Raw genomic sequence first — 25,591 nt, 5'->3', positions numbered from 1 at the left:
GACAGAAGACATTGTAATATGGGTGGTTTTTTTTTTTTTTTTTTTTTTGCTTTTTAATGATAATTATAATCCAATCCAGTCTTGCTCTGGTGTAAGTAAGGAAATGTGAAAGAGACAAAAAAAAACTCTTTAACATCTGCTTTAAAATGATATCAATAAAAGACATCAATAAACATCTTGAACCTCAATCTAATCTAATCTAATCTAATCTAATCCAATCCAATCCAATCCAATCCAATCCAATCCAATCCAATCCAATCCAATCCAATCCAATCCAATCCAATCCAAGAGCCTTGTTAGTACAGGGGTTTAAGGCACCCTGTTATTAAGCTGCTTAAGACCAGCTGCCTGCAATTACTGCAGGGTTCGAATCTCGCCAAGGCTCAAGGTTGACTCAGCCTTCCATCCTTTCTAAGGTAGGTGAAATAAGGACCCATTTTGTGGGGGCAATAAGCTGACTTTGTATAAATATACAAAAAGAATGAAGGCTATTGCTGAGCACATTGTAAGCCGCCCTGAGTCTTCGGAGAAGGGCGGCATATAAATCAAATTAAAAAAAAAAATCCAATCCAATCCAATCCAATCTAATCTAATCTAATCTAATCTAATCTAATCTTATCTAATCTAACCTATCTGAATGCAGGTGAAATAAAAGCACTTAAGTTTAACATCATCAGGCTTGAGGTCATCCAAAACTCCAGGATCAGGTATTCAGTTAAAAAAAAAGAAGAAGCTTAAAATAGTATCTCTTCCTCTAGCTAACTTATACTTCCATGAACACTTCACCACCTGTGGGTGAACTTGATTTGCTCTAAACTGAACTCACAATATTTGGTCTCCCCACCATCACTCCAATCTTTTACCAGGAGTCTTACCACTGTAGTGATGTCCATTTTGATCCTGCTGTCAAACCGTGACTCCTCAGGATGTTCCCAGTCTTGCTGTAACCCCACAAGCTTGCTGACAATATCTTTAAAAAAACCGCGGTTCCCATAATAGATGGGGGCCTGGTAACTTAAGATCTTCACACCTGGGATCTCAAAGCACTAAGAAGAAGAAACAGAACAAATAGAATAGAACCATAGTATCATAGATGAATATGAATACATATTCACTGGGTTTGGGACCGTATATGGCAGACTTTCCCCATCTCACACCTACCAAATAATTTAAGCTACAAATCCCATCATTACAGTGGTGGAATTCAATTTTTTTTTACTACCAGTTCTGTGGACATAGCTTGGTGGGCATAGTGTGGCTTGGTGGGCATGGCAGGGGAAGGATACTGCAAAATCTCCATTCCCACCCCACTCCAGGGGAAGGATACTGCAAAATCCCCATTCCCTCCCCACTCTGGGGCCAGCCAGAAGTGGTATTTGCTGGTTCTCTGAACTACTCAAAATTTCCGCTATCGGTTCTCCAGAACCTGTCAGAACCGGCTGAATTTCACTCCTGCATCATCCATAGTCAACTGTGCGCAGGGAGCTACCCAAAGGAATGAATGAAGAGGACTGGAGGATATAACTCAACATTTCTAAAGGGTACAAATTGAAGGGAATTAATCATGGCCATGTCGTGCAAATTAATCAATTAATGTAAATTAATCATGACCTTGTCATACAAGGGAATTCACTGGAAAAAGCAATTATATTGGGAAGAGTTCGTAGTAAAAAGAAACCAGATCGCCAAACAACACGATGGCTGGATACTATCAAAGCTGACACCAGACGCCAGACATAGAAAAAGAACTCAAAGAAGCACTGCAAGATCAGAAGATATGGAGAGACCTGGCCCATAGAATCGCCAAGAATTGGACACGACTAAATGGATAACATCATCAAATCTTTGCCCTGCTTCTGTTACAGACTAGACTTCATAGTCTGCACTGTAGCACGAGCATCCTTCTTCCTTAAAAATTAAATGCCCTTGTTAAGTGGTCTATGCAATAAAATTACATTTCTGGAAGATCTCTGAACTTCTAAAATTAGAACATTATAACAACCTGTTCTCATTCAAAGAGTTTTTCCCCACCTTTATTAAGAATAAAATAACTTCATCTTGTTCCAAAGCAAGATGATCCTAATATTAAGGCACTTTCTATACATATCAGCACAGGAATTAGTCCTGTTGAGAGTTCAAAGAGACTTTCTCCCAGCCAGGTAAGTAAGAACAATTTCCATCACTTTTACCTTGCTATTGTACTTCACAGGCTTGTAGATTTCTGTATCGGCTGCTCTGCCCAGCACAGAGCATTCAGCCCTGTAAAATGAATGAACAAATGAATAATAAATAAATAAATAAATAAATAAATAAATAAATAAATAAAGGCATACAGAGTAAAGTTGTATTACATCAGGTAGAATAGCTTATGCCCCAAGAAGCATGCAGATCAGAGGTGGTATTCAGCAGGTTCTGACCAGTTCTGGAGAACCAGTAGCGGAAATTTTGAGTAGTTCCAAACCACTAAATACCACCTCTGACTGGCCCCGCCCCCATCTAGTTTCTGCCTCCTGAGTCCCAGCTGATCGGGAAGAAATGGGGATTTTGCAGTATCCTTCCCCTGGAGTGGGGAGGGAATGGAGATTTTACAATATCCTTCTCCTGCCACACCCACCAAGCCACACCACACCACACCACGCCCACCAAGCCATGCCCACAGAACCAGTAGTAAAAATTTTGAATCCCACCACTGATGCAGATAATATGTTGATGGCCATTGGGGGCAAGGCAGAAATAGCATTTCAAAAGGATACATTCTTAAGAGGGTACTCTGCATATTTACATGGATGTAAGAAGGACTTAGCCCTGGCCTATGGCTGAGGACAAGAGGTGGGGCAGAAAATCTGCCTTAATTTTAATGATCCCCTTTCAAGAACGATCTTTTTGGCACACTTAACAAGGGGCCCTTGGATCCCAACAGCTGGGCTTTAATCCAGCATTCAGCAATAAAACGTAGCAAAGGAAGGACCACTACTACTATTACACAGAGGTAAAACAGTTACCTCTGTGTGCGGCATACAACGGTCATCATGGAGAAGACGACCCCCACTGCCAGGCCAAAGTCCACACTGAGCATAACCACGGAAAGCCACGTGACCATCCACACAGCCTGTAAGAGAATTGAAAAGACTGTAATAGAACCACCCAATTCTGAACCAGCACAGAAAAGTTCCAAAGAGGTAAGTGGAGACCGTCCCATTCCATCCTATCACATCTTTAAATTAGGAATGGCCTTCACCATTTCATAAGTTAAATGAATGGCAGGATAACAGATGCAGTTCAATGACAAAAGCAATAAAGGGCCGGAAAGGGCCCGCAACTTAGGCGTCCTCCTGGACGCACGGGTATCTTTAGAAGGGCATATGACGGCCGTGGCCAAGGGGGCTTTTTATCAGGTTCGCCTGATATGCCAGTTGCACCCCTTTCTGGATCGGGACTCCCTACGCACAGTCACTCAAGCACTCGTCACCTCTTGTCTGGACTATTGTAATGCTCTCTACATGGGGCTCCCCTTGGGGTACACCCGGAGGCTCCAACTGGTGCAGAATGCGGCCGCGCGGGGGATTATGGGAGCGACTGGGCGCTCCCATGTGACTCCTCTCCTGCGCGAGCTGCATTGGCTTCCGGTGGACTTCCGGGTGCGCTTCAAGGTGTTGGTGATCACCTTTAAAGCGCTCCATGGCTTAGGGCCAGGGTACTTACGGGACCGCCTTCTGCCACCAATAGCCTCCCACCGGCCAGTTCGCTCCCACAGAGAGGGCCTCCTCAGGGTGCCGTCGGCTAGACAATGCCGGCTGGCGACCCCCAGGAGGAGAGCCTTCTCTGTGGTGGCACCTACCCTTTGGAACAATCTATCCCCAGAGATACGAGTGATCTCCGACCTCCGGACTTTTCGTCGGGCCCTAAAAACTCATCTCTTTCAGTTAGCCGGTCTCTCTTGATTTTATGATTTTATGGTTGGTTTTAAATTTTGTTATGGATTTTAAATTGATAAATTTTAAACTATGGGCCAAATTTAATTATTTTAAATCTATTTTTAATCGTACTTTATGTATAGATGTTTTTATTTTGGCTGTTCACCGCCCTAAGTCCGAAAGGAGAAGGGCGGTATAGAAATTCGAATAATAAATAAATAAATAAATAAATAAATAAATAAATAAATAAATAAAAAATAATAGATTCAAAATGCACGTGCTGAGCACTTATATCAACAGTTATAGGAGAAAGAACATCTACAGCAGGGCTGTCAAACTCAAGGTCCAGGGGCTGAACCCAGCCCGTGGGGAGCTTAGATTTGGCCCATGGGGCCACCCTGGAAATAGTGAATGACCGGCCCATGGTGCTTCTGCCAGCGAAAATGGAGCTCGGGAAGGCTGCGCGCGGCCCTCAGGAGCTCTGTTTTCACTGGCAGAGGGTTGCAGGAGGCTGTCCTAGCTGAAAATGGAGCTCATGAGGTCTACACGTGGCCCCCCCAAGCTCTGGGTTTTTTTTTGTTTTTTTGTTTTGTTTTTTTTAATTTGATTTATATGCCACCCTTCTCCGGAGACTCAGGGCGGCTTACAGTGCGTTAAGCAATAGCCTTCATACTTTCATACGTTTTCACTGGCAGAGGGTTGCAGGAGGCTTTCCCAGCTGAAAATGGAACTTGTGAGGACTGTGCGTGGCCCCCCAAGTTATGTTTTCACTGGCAGAGGGTTGCAGGAGGCCGTCCCAGCTGAAAATGGAGCTCATGAGGACTGTGCATGGCCCCCCAAGCTCTGTTTTCACTGGCAGAGGGTTGCAGGAGGCCGTCCCAGCTGAAAATGGAGTTTGTGAGGGCTGCGTGTGACCCCCTCCCCCCAAGCTCTGTTTTCACTGGCAGAGGGTTGCAGGAGGCTGTTGCAGCCAAAAAATTATTTATTTATTTATTTATTTATTTATTTATTATTTAAATTTTTATACCAGCCTTCTCCCGAAGGACTCAGGGCGGTGCACAGCCAACACTAAAACACACATATACAAAAAATTTAAAAGCAATTTAAAAATATATTAAGTAATTTGGCCCCGATATTATTAAAAAACTAAAACAACCATTAAAATTCATTTTTAGGCCAGCCCAGCTTGTTGGAACAATAACGTCTTGAGGGCACGGCGAAAGGCGCATAGGTCAGGGATCATCCATATCTCCGGGGGCAATTCATTCCAGAGGGCAGGTGCCCCCACAGAGAAGGCTCTCCCCCTGGGGGTCGCCAGTCAACATTGTTTAACCGACGGCACCCTGAGGAGTCCCTCTCTGTGGGAACGTATTGGCCGGTGGGAAGCTATCGGTAGCAGAAGGCGATCCAAAAATGGAACTTGAGAGCCCGTTTTTGCTGGCAAAGTACTCGGCCCACCACAGGCACCCCCCAACACAAGTGACATCATGCTGGCCATGCCCACCTTGGCCACACCCACCCCGGCTCTCCAAGGTCATATACAACTCTGATGCAGCCCTCAATGGAATCGAATTTGACACCCCTGATCTACAGTATAAGGCTTCATTTTTAATAGCTACAGTAGGTGTCAGAATTAGGAGATTCCCAGGTGCTATTGCCACTTACAAAGTCCACATGGCTGATCCGCCACAGCTCAGGTAAGTCCCGGAACTGCAGAAACATCTGTCGAAGGCTGGTGACATTGATACAAGCTAGGACAGCCTAACACACACACAAAAAAAAAGAAACCAGGAATCACCTAAAGAGACTCTGCCTTTTCAAAACATTATTGGTGATTGGTGATGATTACGGGAAAATAGAGAACAAAAAATATTCATTTAACCAGAAAATAACTTAATGTGTCTGTCTAAAAACACAGATCTTAATCTAGAGTAACTACTCTTGTTGTCTTTTCCCTCAATGAGAGTAGACTTTCCCTTGCTCAAAGGAGCCCCCATTGACATCTTCTTGTTTATCTTTCAGTAGCTGATAACCCGGCATTGCCCGGGTATTTATTTATCCTAATCCTGTATAAGGATTTCCCCCCTTACCAGAGGGAGTCCTCTTGTGGAGTACTGTGAAGCCCTTACCATGGCAACTCCACTGTGCTGCACAGTAGAAGCCATTTTAAGACAGTACAGTAGACACAATTTTAAGGCACAACAGACTGTATCTTAACAGAACACATACCCCGAGGGGTATTAGGGGTGTCTTACCCCCATAATATTTCTTTCCAGAGAGTAAGTCATCTGTGTACCAAGTTTGGTTGAAATTATTCAAGGCGTTCCAGAGTTATGCTGGAACACACACACAGAGCCATTTATATATATATATAGATTAGCTTTTCCAGATGTTCTTTCCTGCTAAGGAGAAATATTTTAAAGCCTCAATAGGAATTCACTAGCATCTAGAATGTATGATGTAATGATGGGGACCTCATATAAAAGAATTCAAAGACAAAATATCCCGACTAAATATATACATACATAGGTTTATTGTTGTAATCACAGATGATAACAGTGTTTGGCAACTATGCCAGTTTCTCACCTTTTGGCATCCTAAATTGCCTGGTATGGATATTGAACTGCTACATCTTGGGTCAAAGCTTTAGAATATGTACAACACAAGCTACAGATACTTAGATAAACCTAAATCCAATGATAGGTATGTCTAACCATGTGCCAGACTAGGTTTTTAAGAGCTGCCATGTTCACATCAATCCTACTAGTATCTGTAAGAATGGGCTTCTATACTGTGCCATTTAAGCATTATTAAAAACACTCTTCTACAATTGGATGCAAAATTTAAATGGTGGTAACATATCCCATGCCTGTGCTTAAAATTCTAGTATATTTTTTGAAAAAATCTAGCCTCATTCCGCATCTGCCTCTCCCAAATATGTACTGTATTTTTACTTCAATAAATTTTTTCTCATAGCCTTAGTTTCATGTAACTGTTTTTTGTTCAGTGAAGATGCAACATTACTGAATTTCCATTGAACGTATCCTTAAATGCTCCTATTTCCTGAAAATGACTGTTTAGTCGCTAATGGTTTTCTGTCTTTTTCTTTTTTCCTTTTTTAAAAAATCCTGAAACAGTGCTATTTCTCAAAGAAAACCATTACTGGAAGGAAATTAGTCCTTAGGACCTACCCACGCCCAAGAACTGATTGACTGAAGGACAATCAAGGAACGGTTGATTAGAAATTCCAAAGCTGCATTGAAAAGGTAGCAAGACAAGGCCAAGGTCACAAGGAGGAAGCTTCTTGTTAAAGGCACAATGGCCCTCTTGAGAAACTGCACTGGCAGTTACCATTGCTAAATATTGCTTAGGCCGGATTAACCAAAAGTAACCCAATAAATAAAACACTTATTAAAGAAACCCAGCAGCCTCAATCCACAATCATTTATCAAAGCTATCCAAATTATACATACAACAGACACTTAAAATAGATACACATGACCTATTCTTGTTTGAGGAGTAGTTTTTTAAAAAACATCATTCTTTGGGTTTTGCCAACCCATTCCTGCATCTAGCTCACCTTTGGTAAATAATGAAAGAGCGGTCCGATCCATATTAACACAATCAGGACAACGGCACTGGTGAAGAGTCCAGAAAGCTGTGGGTAAGAAAGGCTGATCAAGTCATGGCAGACTAACAGAAAGACAATAAGTTTATTGGGAACCAAGCAAAAAAAAGAGCATTCTTTGTATTGCATAGTACCTAAGAGGTAGTGGTAGCAAGAAGATAAACAGATCTTTATTCACCATTATGCTAATACAAAGCAATCTTTGGGCTTCCCAGATAGCATACTAGGATACCATCTCCAGAAAGCATGGGATATATTTCTCCCTCTAACGTTGGCAGGAAAGCACTTTGGATAGGAAAGTCTAGTTAAAATTCTTTCTCTTCCCCAAACGCTGATATCAATTCCCCCCCCCCACTCCCCCAATATTGAAAACTTCAACATTAAGTAGGAGGAGAAAGTGATAAGGTATAGATTGGACCAAAATCATGAAGGAAGAAGCCACAGATCCAAGGCTAAGGATCTAAAACTCTGTTTGCTCTCTACCATCTCCTTGTTCTAGAGAAATTAGTAAAGCGGTCCTTAAACCAATGTAAATAATTTTTTTTGCTTTAATTTTTTTGAAAAAATAAACAAAGACAGGAGGGTATTGTTCTTTTCTTGGCCTCATTTCTATCTTTTATTCCTAAAGGACTTGTTGGCCTCTAAATTACAGAACTCTAGCTAAATTGGGATCATTATCCAGATTAATCTTGAATGGAGGATTATTCATTTTGAAATGATGTATCCATACAGGTAGATTTCTGCACTCCCTAAATGTATATCTTGCTGATCAAGTACCAAAGCTGAGAGGTTCATATTTCATGTTCATACAGAGGCTCTGTACAGCTTCATCAGAGGCAAATACTTCCCACCCCCACCCCCCAGCATGGAAATGAGGAAATAGTAAAAGGAAGACCTATTGGTGACTCTCACTGAAAGCTGGAGTGCCATAACCCAACCAAGAATCAGATTTGCTATTTCTGTTTCCTGGTTGGAAAATATATAATTAGAAAAGTCTTGTATCTGAAATGCCTCCTCCAAGTTTAGAGAATTTTCTTGGTGCAAGTTTTGAAGACAGAGATGTCCTGGCAGGGGAAAAAAAGTTGGCCAGCCACTGTTACTGCCACATCCACATCCACAACAAAACCAAACATCTTTCATGCTTTTACAAATGTACTCGGTGCTTTGAACATATACATTTTTTTTTTTACATCTCAAGCAATCTGCTGTTTGTTTCTGATGTATTTAAGTAGCAAAAAGAAATGTGCCAAATAAGACATTCTCTAAGTACCTGTGTGTGTCCACCAGTACTCTCCAAAATGTTAGTTGTAGCCAGAGTGGCTGAACTGGGGAAACAGGTGAACAAAGAAGAGACTAGGTTTGAAACACCATGAGCCAGAAGTTCCTGTGGGATAACAGAACAAAAGCAGGTTAGTCTCTGGTTGTTCTATGGCACAAATAGAGCACAGTTTTAATTGGATCTATTATCTAATCTACCTCTAACGAATTCTACAAATACTGTAAATTCACGAAGATCACATTAAGAATCTCAGTGTTGTGGTCTGCCGGTGGCCTGCAGAGCTGGCAGCAGAGTTGGACAGTGAAGAGGCTAGGAAGGAACATGGGCCAATCCTGGAGTCTGGGGAAGGCTCGGACGAGGGCTCTGCATCGGAGGCAGAGATGGGGCCAGGGCCATCTGGGAGTTATGTGTGGATTCCGGAGCCTCCAGAGTCAGACATCAGCGAAGCAGTGGAATAGGGGGAGCCTGTTCCCTGTGTGCGCATGCACAGAGCTGCCAGAAGGCAAGAACAGTTAAAACAAAAGGAACGACTCGGGAGTAAGGCTTGGAGATGATTGGCCCCTCCCATAAGACTTAAAAGAGGAGCAAAGGCACGTAGGCCTTTGCAGGAAGCAACATTGTTAATTCTGTTCAGTTTAAAGTTTGAAGCTCTGTTTGAATCTGGACTCTGTGTGGCTTTGCCAATTAGGTCTTTGGCAGCGTGTCAAGGGAGATAAAGGTGGGTGATTATCAGCCGTATCCCGAAGGACTCTTTACAACTATTTGGAACTCATTTGTGAATGAACAGAATTCACAGTTGTTGAAATAAAAGAGGTTTTTGGGACTACTCGTGTGTTTTACTGACTCAGGAAGCCTAGGTCAAAACACACAGAATTATAGTTTCCAGTGTTCCTCAACTGGAAAAGCTATTTGAGAGTTAAAATCTGGGTTGGTTTTGACTATTCTGAGATTTGGCTTTGAAATGTCTGCTCTAACGCTTAGCCAAAGCCTATTAAAGTGAATGTGAACAAAATGCACCTTCGGGAAAACGTCTCCAACTTGAAGAACATTTAATATGCAGCTTGGAAAACCCCACTATCTTCAGTAATGAAGATGGCAGAAATATCCATTGCTTTGCCTTCAGCAGGACCTGAAGCATGGCTGGAAAAAAAAATGGGTACTGCAGAACCCAACTACAGGAGCTTCTACAGCAAAGTTCAGCCCTAAACTTCAGATTCTGAAAGGAAAGCGGCCATTTGCAGAGCAAGCGCACAATGAAAAAGGTTTAAGAATGGGTTTCATGAGGCATTTTTCAACTACTTGATGAAGTCGTGAAAAAGAATCAAGAATTTGGTAGCTCCTATTCTGTCTGTCACTGATATCAATCTGAAACTTCAAGTCAGAATCAGAAGCCCATTCAAGATGGCTGTCAATTTAAACGTAAAAGGAAGAAGGACTCTGGGAAAACCAGATCCTTTAGGATACAAGGAGTTAAACAGATTGACAAGCATAAGGGGATGGGCAGCTAGGCAGACTCCTTGACCAGAAGTCTCCGTTTCTCCCTTTTTGAGGAGACCCAGGCTCCCAGGATGGGCACACACCTGGTTGGGATCAATGACATAGTGGTACTTCTCAGCGTAGATCATGGCCAGGGACACTGAGATGGCGTAGGCCACGAAAGCGAGGGCCACCGTGTCACCCAACACTTGGGGCAGCAGATGCAGAGCTGGGAGCTGGGGCTGTGGGAACCTGCATGAAAGAATGGTGGAATGGGAATCACTGTGTGCTGGGAAAGAGATCAGTCATTGCCCCTCCCCGTCATCCATCTCCAGAGCCAAGCTGACCACCATATGGCCCAATCCAGAGCATCAGGCTAAGACAGGAAATTGCATTTTTGATGCCATGCCAATAGAGTGGCAGTGTCCTTGCCTTTAGCCAATGTGCAAAATGGGGAAAATAGAGATAGGAAAGGAACTTACCCTGCTGGGAGGTGTCCAACGATCTGTACATTATAGTGGGTATTCAGAGAGGAAGCGAAACAGATTCCCGTGGCCAGCAGTACCTATCACAAGAAGTCAAATAAATAATTTTAAAAAGTGCTATCCTCAACATCTTTATTTTAAAAAAGCCAACAACACCATCGTCTTTGAGCAAAATTGATTGCAGCTGTTAATATCTGGAGATCTGAAAAATCAAGTCTCTCCCATTTTTTTGATCTCTCAAATATATTTTCCCGCAAGAGGGCAACCTGAATTTATTCAGTGTGTTAGGGATGAATACTGAACTGAGTTAAGGATTTTTTTTTCTGTGTCAGCTAGAGCTGACATATATGTCTTTAAAAAGAAGACCATGCATTACATAACTTGTGATTCTGTTGGGCAAGTGCTGCAAAAGGTTGCAACAGAATGGCGGCGTTGGCAGTATGTCCAATAGTCTAGAACGGACTAGGCGAAATGGCACCATCCCCTCCCATTGTGATAAAGCCAGTCAAAAGTACAACTGTAGAAGATCCACGGTTGACAGAAGCAGTGGAAAATCTTTAATGCACTCGGTGGGGACAAAACCAGCAATGTATAGTTGATAGAACCTAGATATCTTTCCTGGTTTTAATCAATTCTCCCTGCAGCATACTCCTAGCACTATTTTTCAAATCAGTGCAAGTCCTGTTTTCAAGGCACAGATTCAGTACTTTTTTCAGAAATATGCTAAACTTTGTTTGTAAGGTGTCTGTGGAGGACTTGACAAACGTTGCAGAAAGAATGGGTCAGGGAGATACCTCTGCAGAAGCCAGGTGTTCAGTCTCACCTGAGGCCCAAGACAAAATGGCGGTGAGGGCAGTTTCCAGTGACTGGACTAGAGGATCTGCCCACAACAGGAGAGGCTGGCTATTAAAAGCTGCCCATCCCTGCTTATGTTAGCAACTTGATCGTGACTGAAGCACACTAGAGTGTGTCAATGGCAATCAGGGTCAGAAGAAGAGGGAAAACACCCCTTTCAAACTGGAATAACTAACAACTTTAAGCTGCCTCAAGACCACATTTGTGTCATGGTTAGGTGGACATGAGGATGAGCCCAAAGACATTTCAATAGCTATTTGTTTGCTTCTCTGTTTTTTTAAATGATACGTTTACTACAAAGGAATGCTTAACATAATTTGTAGTTTAGTCCTAAGTACAGCACTCAGCTTTTCTTGTCCTACCCACTACTGGAACAATGGTCTACCTACAAGCTCTTCCCAGTGGTGAAATTCAATTTTTTTTACTACTGGTTCTGTGGGTGTGGCTTGGTGGGCATGATGTGGCTTGGAGGGCGTGGCAGGGGAAGGATACTGCAAAATCTCCATTCCCACCCCACTTCAGCGGAGGGATACTGCAAAATCCCCATTCCCTCCCCACTCCTGGGGGAAGGATATTGCAAAATCTCCATTCCCACCCCACTCTGGGGCCAGCCAGAGGTGGTATTTGCTGGTTTTCTGAACCACTTAAAATTTCTGCTACCAGTTCTCCAGAACCTGTCAGCACCTGCTGGATTTCATCCCTGGCTCTTCCTCTGTTCTTTCTTTCTTTTGGCCTCCAGTGTGTGGGGGTGTATGTGTAGAGGGGGTGTAATCAGGGGTGGGTTCTAAAATTTTTTACTACCAGTTCTTTGGGCATAGCTTATTTTGTGGGCATGGCTTGATGGTCATGTGACAATTATTTTGGATTTAGCAGAGGTACTGGTCTGTCAGGCTTTTAACTGCTTGCAGAGCTGTACCGATCTACCCATTTCTTTTTGCAGGCACTGGTCTACTTGTGTATTTTTGCAGGCACTGGCCTATCCATTTATTTTTGCAGGCACTGATCTACTCATTTGTTTTCTTTTAACACTGATCAGCTGTAGGGCAGCCCTTTGAAGCCCCGCGGCAAGAGTTTAAACAAGAGTTTTTTCCCTCTAGCCATCAACTGGGACTCAGGAGGCAGTAATAGATTGGGGGTGGGGCCAAATAAAAGGTAAGAATAACGCGGGGGGCGGGGGGGCAGAACCGGTTTGGTGACATCATATCGTCACCACTACCGGCTCAGCAGAATCGGGCCGAACCGGGAGGAACCCACCACTGGGTGTAATGTATGTTTATAACCTAAATATATTGATAATCTCAAGAAAGAGACAAAGGAAGCAATGAACTCTGTGTACATCAATTTGCTAAGTTAAGGAATGAGTTTCTCCAATTTAGGGCTGTCAGTGGCTGTATTCGATAGAGTGAAGGCTCAGTACTTGCCATGATTATCTCTCCTGGGATGGGGACCCACATCCGGCTACGGTAGCGGTGGTTGATTTCTTTGATCGGTACCAGCACAGCTAAGCAGAGCCCAGAGATAAGCAGTTCTGCCATGTTGGTTAAGGGCAATGCTTCCACAACAGATGCCAGTGTCTAGGGAATAACACAGAGATAGTTCTCATTGAATAAAAAGAATTTAACATAAGCTCATCGAGCAGCCTGGGAAGACAAGGCAGCAAGTAAATTTACTGAACCCATCCAGCAGCAGTCACTAAGGGCCTTTATAGACTGGCTGAGCTGAGCTGAGGATCCATTGTATTTTACCTAAAGTAACTTGGGGAGGGAAGGAAAGACAAAGCATGGCTAAACTGTAAGAAAAGATACTGACAGGAAATGCAATGCAAACCTTGAGGAAGGTACAGGAGAGCTGTTTAGCAGAAGAGTAAATTACCCAGTCCCAAAATGGTGGAAAACATGAGAAAGAAACTCACAATTCCCTATCTTGATTTTGTTTTGTATTAAGATGGGACAGGCAGCAGCTTCGGCAGGCTTTCAAGGTTTTGCTATTCTTCATACTACACTAAAGAACATTCCTGCAATCCCTGCAGTGCCAGTTTCTTAAATGGCCTACTTAGAAGGGCAGACACATAGTAGTTTAGAGAAGCAAATATCTTCAGTACAGGTAGTCCTCGACTTACAACAGTTTGTTTAGAGACCATTCAAAGTTACAACAGCATTTTAAAAAGTGACTTAAGACCAGGGGTGGGCTTCTAAAATTTTAGCAAGGGGTTCTCTGCCCAGTTGCTGGGTGGGCATGGCCATGGTGGGCGTGGCCTAGTTGGCCTCCTACACCACGGCGGGGGAGGGCGCGAAAACAGCCTCCCCAGGCTCCGGAGGCCCTCTGGTGGCCAGAAACGGGCCTCCCGGAACCCGAACTTCTGGTACGCCCGTTTTTCGCCCTCCCCGAGCCTCCGCATGCGCCCTGCACTTACCTGCCTCCAAAATGAGCCACATGGGGACTCCTGGGAGGGGTGGGCAGGGTGGGGCAGGACGGGGCCAGCCAGGAGTGGGATCTGGGAGTTCTCCGAACTGCACAGAAACTTAGCTACAGGTTCTCCCAAACCCTTGTGAACTGCCAGCAGCCCACCCCTGCTTAAGACCATTTTTCACCCTGACGACCGTTGCAGCATCCCCATGGTCATGTGATTTACATTTGGATGCCTGACAACTGACTCACATTTATGACAGTTGCAGCGTCACGGGGGTTACGTGACCTTCTGACAAGCAAAGTCAAGGGGGAAGCCAGAGTCACTTAACAACCGTGTTACTAACTTAACAACTGCAGTGATTCACTTAACAAATGTGGCAAGAAAAGTCATAAAATGAAGCAAAATTCACTTAACAAATTTCTTTTGAAGCAAAAGAAATTTTGGGCTCAATTGTGGTTGTAGGTTGAGGTATCTAGCTGAATATTAGAACAGGGTTAGGTGAATTAGGGATGAGAGGTATCTTCTCTCTTCATAAATGGCCCCAGAATGTCCCATACCTTGAAAATGGCAAAGTAGCCATTGGGACGTGGTAAGGATATGCCCAGGAGGCTCTGTAGCTGAGAAACCACCACGTGCAAGGCAGCGGCACTAGTAAAGGCCTTGACTACTGGCTCCGAGAGGTAGGTGGAAAGGAAGCCCAAGTGAAGCAGAAACATCATGACCTGGGGTGAAGGAAAGAGATGCCTGAGTTATATGAAATTCCCTAGAAAAAGATGCAGTGCTTGGTTTTACCTCTTCCACAGGTAAAGAAAGCCACACAACAGTGGAGCTGTTGTTAAGTTTGCTCCTTTCCAGGCAAAATTAGAAAATTTTCTCTTCTGTTTTTATTTTCAGGCTTATAAATACCTTGTAAGAACCCTTAAAACTTCCTTCAACTATCTCAGCAATCTTTGTTTTAATGAAGCAACTTTCTAATTTTTATACTTGTGTGAACATAAGCTTGAAATATATGGATGTGCATGTGTATGTATGTATGTATATGTGTATGTATATATATGTATACACACACACACACAAACACACATATATACATACATAGACACACACACACACCTATATATGTGTGCCACATTGGTGAACTGAAAGTTCTGGACAGTAACCTTAAGTGATCTTTAGGGATCGCTTGGCCTCACTGTTATCACACTCACTAAATAAACACTATAAAACAGATAAGTAGGAAAACTGCACAGGGATTTTTTAAAAAAATCAAAATATTTTAAAGTATTTTATTAATGCTGGTTTGCTTGTTAAACTCAAGAAAATTTTTTAAAAAAGCAATAGAAGAAAAATTACAAAAGTCAACTTCAATGTTTTCAAATATCATCAAACAATACATGAAACATGTCAGATTAAATTTATATTGCTTCACAATTCCTTATTATTAACACATAATTATTTATCACTGAAAATCTTACGTATGAGAATATATATATATATATATATATATATATATATATATATATATTGTGTATATAAAACTTACATAAACAAATATATATATATATATATATGAAAACACACATATATATATAGTGTATATATATATATTGTGTGTGTGTGTGTGTGTGTGTGTGTGTGTGTGTATATTTTCTTTTAGCCAGGTTTTTCCTACGTAGCCAAGATTTTTCTACAGCCCTATATATATATATATATATACTTCTCCCACGTAAAATTGGAAGTGTCTTGGCGACGTTTCGACGAAGTCTCATTCGTCATCTTCAGGCTGGTGTTCTCGGCTTCGTGCTTCCAGGAGCAAATATATATATATAATGAAACAGTTTCATTAAGTGGACAAAACTAAATGCTCAAGTTTAGAAAAAAAGTCTTTCTAATTTGTCAACCCAATATTCTCACAGCATGATAACACTTGTTTGTGTCGAACAAGCCCTCCCCATTGGACCCATCTGCACAGGCCTGATAAAGTTACAGCATCCCCAGGAACTCACCATGAGGAGCCCCATGAAAAAGGCCATGGCGGCAGCTACCTCAATGCGTTGTCTCTCTAACAAGGTGACTTCAGCAGGACCTGTGCCATTGGACTGCTGAGGGATGGGAACCAAGCGCTCCACCACGGAGCCTGTCATCAGACTGACCACAGCAAACGTGCCTGAGGAGTGGGAAAAGGATGAAATAGGAAGGCAAGGTTTTAATCTCCAGTCCTGGCTAAATACCCACCAATTCCAACTGTAAGGGCAAGAAATTAGGGATTTATGGGAACTGGAATGCAAAACAGGTGAAGGATGACAATTTTCCTCTCCTTACTCTATTATGTAACACTCTTTGACACATTGCAAGGCAAAGAGCAATAAGAGTTACCTTGAAATAGAAGTTACCCTTGGTTTGAACAACACACTGGGCCTTGCAGAAAAGCTGATATGTATGAATAATATCCAAAAGGAAAATTCCCAGTACTAATTAAAAGACACTCCTGTTTTTCCCTTCCTTATTTCTGAGATAAGAAAGGAAAGTATAAGAAGCGATTGGGAGAACTCATCTGGATTTCTCATAATATTCTTTGAATGAATCAAGGAAATGGACAATAAAAACTCAATACTTTTGCAGTAAGCAATGCAAGACTTGACCTGAGCATCCACCATAACTCAACATTCAATCCAGTGCTTCAGAAGGGCCTCACATTTCAAGTAAAGCATTAATAAAATTAAACTTAGCCTAAGCATAATATACATAGAATTATGTTATGAGTGTAGGTCTGCAAAAGATTACATCAAGAAGCACCCCAAAGAGTATTTCCCCAACCAGAAGCCACAGACGATTACTGAATCCTGACAGATAGGTCTTCTAGTGCAGCGGTCTGCAACCTTAAACACTCAAAGAGCCATCTGGACCCGTTTCCCACAGAAAAGAAAACACCGGGAGCCAGAAAACCCTTCCCGTGCCTGACTATTTCTTGAGCGGCCAGAAAACTAGCGTATGTAGTTGAATTAAACATTCTGTTTTCTTCTGAAACTTTTCTTTGCTTGGATTTATCCATGGTTGGCCTACTGGGGGTTGAAAAGCTCAATAAATCGCGTGCCGGTGGGTATCGCACATTGGTGGTTGTGACACATATTTTGAGTGACAGGGAGCTGCAGCAGAGGGGTGAAAGAGCCACATGGAGCTCCAGAGCCACAGGTTGCTGACCCCTGTTCTAGGGGAATGTGCATCCCTAAGACTCATGCAAGGTGAGCTCCCTGTTTATCAGAATGCTGTTATCCAGAAGCATGCATGTGCAAGCAATTTGGTATATTGTGGTGGCCACGAGGTATCTGTGGAAATATCATATCACGGCAGTAAGTGTAGCTGTCAACAGCCAGCTCGAGAAGCCAAATAAAACTCCATTCACTCATGCTTCGACATGCAGTGTATTCCATAAACAGTAAGATTTTTGGAAATGGAATCATTTCCAAAATTCTTACTGTTTATGGAATACACTGCATGTTGAAGCAAAACTAACTTTGAGGTTCCAAAACACTAGTTCATAGACTTAAACAATAATTTCCTTAGCCAGACCCCCAACCTCTCAGGTAATCCATGTAAATAATTTCATTTTGTTATGGGAACCATCTGCTTCAACTCCACACCTGCTACAATGTCCTTGGAAAGGTTTCAGGCTCTCACGGGCTTCAGTGGAATCATAGAGGTTTCATTTCTCCATCGAACCCATTCTAAAGCAACACGTCCCCACCCCTTACTCTAATGGCAAGTTGAAACAAAGAGGCACCTAGCTGCCAAAGTTTCATTCTTGACAGTAGCTTCAGAAGCAGCATCTTGATGCCTTGTACTTGAAATTGGGAGGGGCATGAAATAAATACATATTCTCTCTCTCTCTCTCTCACACACACACACAGAGCTAGAAATGTATTCTCTTACTTTCTGGAACATAAGGAAGGAACCTGTGTTCAGATGCAGATCCCAGGAGACAGGACTAGGCACCGTTATTTCAACTCTAGAAAGTCTATGGATGTCCAGAAAAGTTAACACAACTGCCAATCATATCTGGATACTTGAATAGATTTGTAAACAATCAAAGCATTCCAGATCAATTTGGGGAAGGCAGTTTAAACAAGATTCCAAAGAGTTAGGAGACAGAAAGTTCGTCATCTGGAAGTGACCTGGGTCTTGCCTACCTGTAGACACATGACGCCCTGTCCCAAAAAGCATATACAACAAGGCTGGGAAGAATGAAGTGTACAGCCCATAGATCGGAGCCACTGAAGTGAGCAGAGCAAAGGCCATTCCTGCAGGAAGAACAAACAGAAAGAGTCATAGAATCCCCACTAGTTCTAAAGCCAAAGAATGAACTATTAGGAAATCAACTTGGAAAGTTGATTTCCAAGAACATAAACCCTAAGTCATAGGTCTGGTTGCCCTGCCAAAACACTGCTGACATTATCAGTTCCTTTGAGGTAACAGAAGGGACAGAAGGCCTAAGCTCTATCTCCTGCCCTTCGTATTGTAACTGGGTAGAGTAGATAGGATAACAGCCAACTCTGAGTGGCAATAAATTATTTCATTTTTCCAATAATATAGGACTTAATCTTGGATAAAGAGTTGACAAAACAATAACCTAATGCAGGAACAAGCAACCTGCAGCTACACGGGGACACAGAACTACAACTCCCGTTATTCCTTGTCATTGGCTGTTCTGTTTGATGAGAGGAATTGATGTATACAGCATCCAGGTGTATCTCCTGATACTTCAATTGAACACAAAATCTTCCTACCTTTGTCCACATGGAGAACATTTTTCTCACTCTTGTATTATCCATAACCCACAAATATTCAGATTCAGTATGGTAGCATGGCTTCTGATAATAGAGAAATGTTTCTAGGCTTTCCATTCCTGACATTCAGATAACAAATATCACCCCATTGCACTTCTTGAAAAAAATTACTTAGCTGAAGAGTAAACCTTTGAGACAATAAGTTGTCCAAAGTTACTTTCCAAGTTTCATAGATATAAATGAAATTATTCTATAACCACATGAAATGCTTCCCACCAACTCATCCCAATGCAGGGAGTGTGAACATAGTTTCCTGCATTATCTATTCAAAACTTGGGTGGGAAATGTATTTTCTTATTTTCTGCAAAGGCATTCATTATTCTGCTTTAATTGTTATATTGCTTCCATTCTGGGTCATAGACCAGAAGAATTGGGCTCTAGTCTCTGGAAGGTTAAATGATAATGAAATCTTATATTTTTAATGCATTGAAAGCTTTGCATTGCTTCATGTAAACAGCCACCAGCCTCTGGAAACAGAAATGCAGGATTTTGAATGTGGCATCTTAACAGGAAAATAGCTTCTCTCACGCCGCTCAAGGTTTGTTCAAAGCGCCTCTAATTTTCTTTGATGGGACCTATGAATGACTGGCAAAGCCTCCTTCTTTCTGTCAACTGTTAGAGGACGACATGCAACAGCAGTCTTGGCTGGGGACTTGGCAATGTACATGGCTTTAATGCCAGCTCAGCTGCCTTGCCAAAGGCTGGGCTGGCAAAGGACAAACAGGGAGGGCAAGCAAGGCATGAGCCCAGTCTAAAGCAAAAAAAACCACCTAGGCACTGTGCCGCCTTGTTTTACTTTGCTTTTATCTATTGCGGCAGATAGCTGCAATCTCTCACCAAAGACAGAAAGATAACCTAGAGAACAATCTTTGGAGCAAGACTGACTACCCACCCTGTGTGCAATTTCTTAAACTGAAACCCCAAAGGCTTCCTCCCTGGTAAGCGTGCAAAAAAAGGCAGCCATCCAAAATGATTATAAGGTGTGCAAAGAGAAGCTACCTATCAAAAATCCTAGAAGGGGAAAAAGCAAAGAGAGGTGAAAGGAGAGAGGTGGTTAGAAGAACAGCAGAGATTTGAATTACCGTACAAGGATGACAGCTGGATTTGGGATTCTGTGCATGGAATCGGGGAATATTTGGGAAGGCAGGCAGACACAGCAATCAAAATCCAAGTAGAAAGGAGAGTGGAGACCAGATCTTAAGAAGAACCGAGGGGTAGTTTGGAAGCACAAGAAAGTAGAAACCCTCCTGCTCCAGAGAAGTGGGGCAGATCTCAGAATCTACAGGTGGGGGAGAGGGAGAATGAGAGAAAGATTTGTTTCACCCCCCAAAAAATGGAGGTCAGAAATAGGGCATTCCTGCCAGGCTTGTGAGGAAAACAGAAATAAAACATTTGAGGCTGATTTTGGAACAACAAAAATCCATGGAGGAAGAGAGAGAAAGAGAGATCAATGGAGGGACAAGTATGGAACAGAAATGAGTCAAAGTCATGGATATTGTTTGCCTATCCCTAAATTTGCCTGTTTTGTTGTGCAGTTCAATAGACCTTTCCAAAAGGAAAGAACTGCTGCTCCTGTTCTGGCTGCATAATTCTTGGGCACATGACTACGAGCTCCCAGGTTAAAGTCTTTTGTTCACCTTCTGTTGCATGACCCTGCAATGAATTGCACCCTTGCACACCTGCAAACACCCACATACAAACTCACCTTGAGGGATGTGTACAACGCCCACCGTTAACCCCGCCACCAGGTCCCCCAAAAGCCATTTCTTCGGCTGGTACTTGGGCAGCCAATTTGCAATAGGCAGCCTGCTTCTAAATAAGTGCAAGACTGTCGATCTGGAGCAGCGGCAGCAGCGGCTCAGCCTGCCCTTCACCATCCCTGCTAGGCTGCTCTCCGGCTCCAGGGGCACCCCATAGACTTGTTGGAAGCTCTCTTGGGTGTAGATGCCGCGGTACAAGGCCAAGGTGCTCATGCTGAGGGTGGCAGGCCAGCTGACGAGATGCTCCCTCTTACCTTTTATTCTGGGCTAGACTTGACTTTCTTAACCAATCAAAGACTTAAGGAGCTGGGATTCTCCTCCCTCTGGAAAGCCGAAGAGGTTTTGGGCAGGAAGGAGGAGGAAGCAAAGGGGCCAAAGGTCAGTCGCCGGCCACCAGGCGCTCTCTGAGTCAGCACTCCAGACACTTTCGCCAGCATCCCTGCAGCCAGAGACTTCCTTCGCTGGAACAATCCCGTTCGTTCTCCCTTCTCGTCCTTGCATTTTCAGTTCAAACTCCTGTTCTTTCAAAGCAGCTGGATTGCTTTGTTCCTCTGCCTTAGCACCAGGGCTGGGGAATCCTAACTGAATGCCCCTCGTGACTACTTAACTTTCAGCAAATTTTCAGAAAGTTTAATATCCATACGAGGGTTATCCCAGAGAACTGGTTTCAAGCTTCCCTTGATAAAAAAAAATAATAAAAATGCAGCAACTTGCCTGCTCAGTGGTGCATAATTCAGAAAGTATGTTTTTCCCATGTCGCTTGTCAGCTGTTTTCTGAACACAATGTAAGGTGTTGGTTTAATTTCTGAACACAATGTAAGGGTTGGTTTAAAGCCCTGAACGACATAGGACCTAATTCTACCGAGAGATTCTCTATCTTGATGTGAGTTTGCCTGCACATTAGGGCCACTTAAAAATATATCCTTCTTGTTTGAGATCCATTTGGGGGGTGGGCGCATAGGAGAGGGTCTTCTCTGGTGTGACTCCTAAAGCAGAAAATATGCTCCCTTGGAAGCCAGACTCATTCCACTTTTGAAATCTTTTTCGTTACAGACAGCTCTTGTGATTGCAATTGTTTTAATCTCTTTGTACTGTATAATTAGCCCCCTGAAAGTCAGCATATATAAGGTGTTATAAGAACTTGCAGCATATGTCACATTTGCCAGTTAATCGTAGACAATCGGTTGGTAATCTCATCAAGGTATCTGTATAATGGGTTACTGTCTAGTATTATGGCTCTGACATAGAATCCCTTCCTCGCAAAAAAGGTGGGCAGCCTTCATGTGGATAAAATAATATTTTAATAGGATTTGAAATGTAAACTAGATCAGAGAATCCACATTCTGGTCTTCTTGGCCTGTTTTAAACACAGTGGCAAAGAGGTCCAATTTGAATCCAAGCTTTGCTATAAAGAGAAAGGGAAAAACACTTAATCCTCATATATGAACTATTCCAAATCTCTGCTCAAGGATGCTCTTAGCTGTGAAGACAACAAGCCAGGAACTGTGTTGAATCTACCAGTAATTCCTCTCCCCTATCCCATGATTATGAAGAATGTGTGGGGAGAGAAAGCGAGATAAATATCACATGGAAAAAAGAGCATGCCTCCTCTCTCAATATCAAGACCATGACCTAAATCAGAGGCCCACAGATATACCTAAGCATAATTAAAAAGAAAAGCAGATCAGGATCTCTCATGTTAGCTTAAATTAGGTCCAGAGAGGAAAACTTGTAGAAGATGAATGGAAATGATTTGTTCTGAAAAGAGTAAAACTCAGGCATCTTGATTAGCAATTATTTAATAGTGGCTCTGGTTTGTGTCTTGGCCTCCCTTTAAAAGAATATCTGTCTCTCTTGTTCTATCTTCACTATCTCTGTGCAGGCACAGATTTGCTCAAAGACACCCAACAAGCTTCATGACCAAGGAGGATATCAACCAAAGTCCATGCCTACTCCATGAATGTACTACAGTAACTGTCAGCAGTTTGGAGTAGTGTTTAAAGCACCAGACTAAAAACCAGAAGACTGTGAGTTCTAATCCTGGTTTAGACACAAAGCCAGCTAGGTAATTTTAGGCCAGCCACTCTCTCTCAGCCCTAGGAAGGAGACAATAGCAAACCACTTCTGAAAAATCTTGCCAAGATTAATCCAGGCAGTTGCAAGAAGTCAAACACTGACTGAAAGGCACACACACACACAGATAGACAGACACACACTCAGCAGGGGACAGGGCAGATCAAAGGAGGCATGCCTTCAGATTATGTGTAATTTACTTATGGAATTCATTGCCATATGGTCTTTTTAAAAGAGTAAGATAAACTTGGAAGGCGACAAATGACAATGAGTGACATTTGGTTAGGATGAAAAAATCAGTTGGTTCTGCTACCACTGGCTAGCTCTCCCTTTACCCAATGAATATCAGTCAAAGCTGGCCCTATGCAAGTAAATGGTTGTTGATCTGCAGGCTACAGTCCTAAATCTACCAGTCCTACAGTCTTTGTCAGCAGTCCTCTACTTCATTGAGGTTGGTCAGTTAGAAATGACCCATCTGTTTAGACGGTGAAGTCAACTGTGATCCATAACAAGTGGTATAACAAATGTTCTAATCATGAAGGTACCACAGGGTTCCTCATTACATTTACTTGGCAATCAGATGTTTACTTGGCGATGCCCAGTATTCCTCCTGTCCTTCATTGCCTTATGTCAGCTTTCTGATCAGAAGAGAATTCTAGAGTAATGGAAGCCACTTTCTTCTACAAACACCTTATCAACGGTACTTGGCAAGGTGGTCTTATATTCTCTGAATTTGCCTGAAACTATGAAACTGTCTATCAGCCATAAGTGATACCTTGCAAATCTTTAAGATGCTTATCTCATTTCATCTTTCTTGAAAATTCACATAAAAATTAGGAAATGTATTTTATACAGAAGTCTCACAAAAAAGGGGAAAATATCCTACCTCCTATGATCTTTATTTCTCTTAAAAAATTCTCTTATACAAAGTTATAGAACACTCCTAAGGTCTTCATAATTTGAGGTTTTAATTGACTGCTTATTAATTGTGCCTTCTTTTCAAAGCAGCATGTCTTGACTTTCATTTAAAAGTGTAAAGGTTTCAGAAATGTTAAAGATGTAATTGAAAGGCAGAAGTTTCTCTCAGTCTCCTGATTGATTCATATGTTATTATTAATTCTGTAAGCTCCTGAGCTTCTAAATTATTTATTTATACCTGAAATTAATGTGTATTGATGTGACTTGCATAGGCCCAAACAGGGCCACAATCCTGTCTCCAAGGAGCATACAATTTGCTAAGATTACACAATTACATTTGGGTATCTTTCATTGCAAATATTGCCAAGAAAAAAAAAATCAACTCACTCATTTGAATACTTGGATGTGACTGCTCTGGGGCTTTAAACTAAATTGAAAAGTTGAAAAAAATCATCCCAGAAAGTAATGGGGAACCATGTCCGTATTATTGCTAAGTAAATTACAGTTTTGTAGTATAAAAACTAGGGTTTTACTTGGCTTTAAGATTTTATTTCAATCAGGACATACTTGGCTAAGTGTTAAGTGGTTACTAGAGTCTGATCACCATCAGGGAGGTCATCTCAAATTGTGGTTCACCTAATCAATTTGTGTGAGGATAAAATGTAGGGATGGACATTACATATCTTGGGCTACTTGGATGGAAGGCAGGAAACAAATGCAATGGGATAAAGTAGTCACTGGAAGCAGGAAATGGAATATGTACAAAGAGCAAGTAGGCTCACCAAACACAGGTTCCTACTTTTATTATTACATAGATTACTTCTCAAAAGCAGCGTATCTTTTGATTGTTTTGGTAACCAAATTTGATGACCAGGTGAGCACAGAGGTGACCTCACAGTTTCTAGCATCTCTATTTAAATGGAAGTCATTGACTGAAAGTGCAATTATCAACTGCAAACAATGAATTATCATTCTGAAATCACAACATAAGAGTTCTGTTGTGGTTTTACTTGACTCCTGATGATGACATGTCCATGTCCATATAATTTGTGGAAGTGGTTTGCCAGTGCTGTCTTCTGGATAACCAGTTTATTATGAAAAGGCTCAAGGTTGACTCAGCCTTCCATCCTTTCTAAGGTAGGTGAAATGAGGACCCAGTTTGTGGGGGCAATAAGCTGACTTTGTATAAATATACAAAAGGATGAAGGCTATTGCTGAGCACAATGTAAGCCGCCCTGAGTCTTCGGAGAAGGGCGGCATATAAATCAAATTTAAAAAAAAAAAAAAAAAAAGTGTTGTGGGCCTAAGAATAATCGGAACTGAAAAGGAGGTGTCGTATCCTATAATCTCATAGAACTATCTACTTTCCCTTGGAAACGAGCAAGCAAAAATGAAAAAAGCAATAGTAGTTTGTCACAATGGCAATGGAGAGGAAAAAGGGTTATCATACAAATGTACTGGAATTGAAACATCTCAAATTTCCAGGCAATACTTTTAGTAATATCATTAACCAGAATAAATACTTTCAGTTAGAGTACTCATCTTGTCTCAGTCAGTATCAAATAATCTTGTTGACTATTGGTGAATCATTGATACAGTATGGTATAAAATGAATAGAAAGCATTAAGTTATCCAAGATGCTATTTTAAATGTGCTCTATAAATAATGTCTTTTCCGGCCTTGTTGATATCCAGATCTTGTAGCCAAATTCAGAAATTATGAAAAACCTTTAACCCGGCTTTCTTGGCAGTATATTTAACCTGAGCTCTCCCTGCAAATTTGTTTTGTTTCCAGTTGCCTGGCCTTTGCGTAACCTGCTCTAGAGAAAATCAATTTTTATAAACAGCTTTAAAAAAAAATAAAACTACAACTCAGGCCAAGAGCTGCTATCAAAACATATGCTTCTTTGGGTAGCCTGAAGCCCCTGTTCAGTACAGTTTTCCTGTCTT

General features: G+C 42.0%; 1 protein-coding gene across 2 annotated transcripts in view; it reads right to left on the bottom strand.

Annotated features, from left to right (window-relative positions):
* SLC26A10P (Solute carrier family 26 member 10) overlaps positions 1-20,933 on the bottom strand; it is a 31,659-nt gene extending 10,726 nt beyond the window's left edge. For both annotated transcript variants that reach the window (XM_087886697.1, XM_034419196.3), the window contains exons 1-13: positions 20,597-20,933; positions 18,235-18,345; positions 16,054-16,214; positions 14,605-14,769; positions 13,059-13,211; positions 10,780-10,862; positions 10,402-10,549; positions 8,813-8,926; positions 7,495-7,572; positions 5,580-5,675; positions 3,003-3,109; positions 2,190-2,259; positions 876-1,046 (exon numbers count right to left, since the gene is read on the bottom strand). In XM_087886697.1, coding sequence (XP_087742823.1) covers positions 876-1,046; positions 2,190-2,259; positions 3,003-3,109; positions 5,580-5,675; positions 7,495-7,572; positions 8,813-8,926; positions 10,402-10,549; positions 10,780-10,862; positions 13,059-13,211; positions 14,605-14,769; positions 16,054-16,214; positions 18,235-18,345; positions 20,597-20,864 — 1,725 coding nt within the window. In that variant the 5' untranslated portion in view covers positions 20,865-20,933. The remainder of the gene's footprint in view (positions 1-875; positions 1,047-2,189; positions 2,260-3,002; positions 3,110-5,579; positions 5,676-7,494; positions 7,573-8,812; positions 8,927-10,401; positions 10,550-10,779; positions 10,863-13,058; positions 13,212-14,604; positions 14,770-16,053; positions 16,215-18,234; positions 18,346-20,596) is intronic.
* Positions 20,934-25,591: the final 4,658 nt, after the last annotated feature.

This window comes from Pantherophis guttatus, chromosome 2 (assembly GCF_059756535.1).
Source record: "Pantherophis guttatus breed Tessera chromosome 2, ASM5975653v1, whole genome shotgun sequence".
NCBI classification, from domain to species: domain Eukaryota; kingdom Metazoa; phylum Chordata; class Lepidosauria; order Squamata; family Colubridae; genus Pantherophis; species Pantherophis guttatus.
The sequence above is the reverse complement of the archived record's forward strand: the minus strand, read 5'-3'. Positions and strand labels throughout refer to the sequence as shown.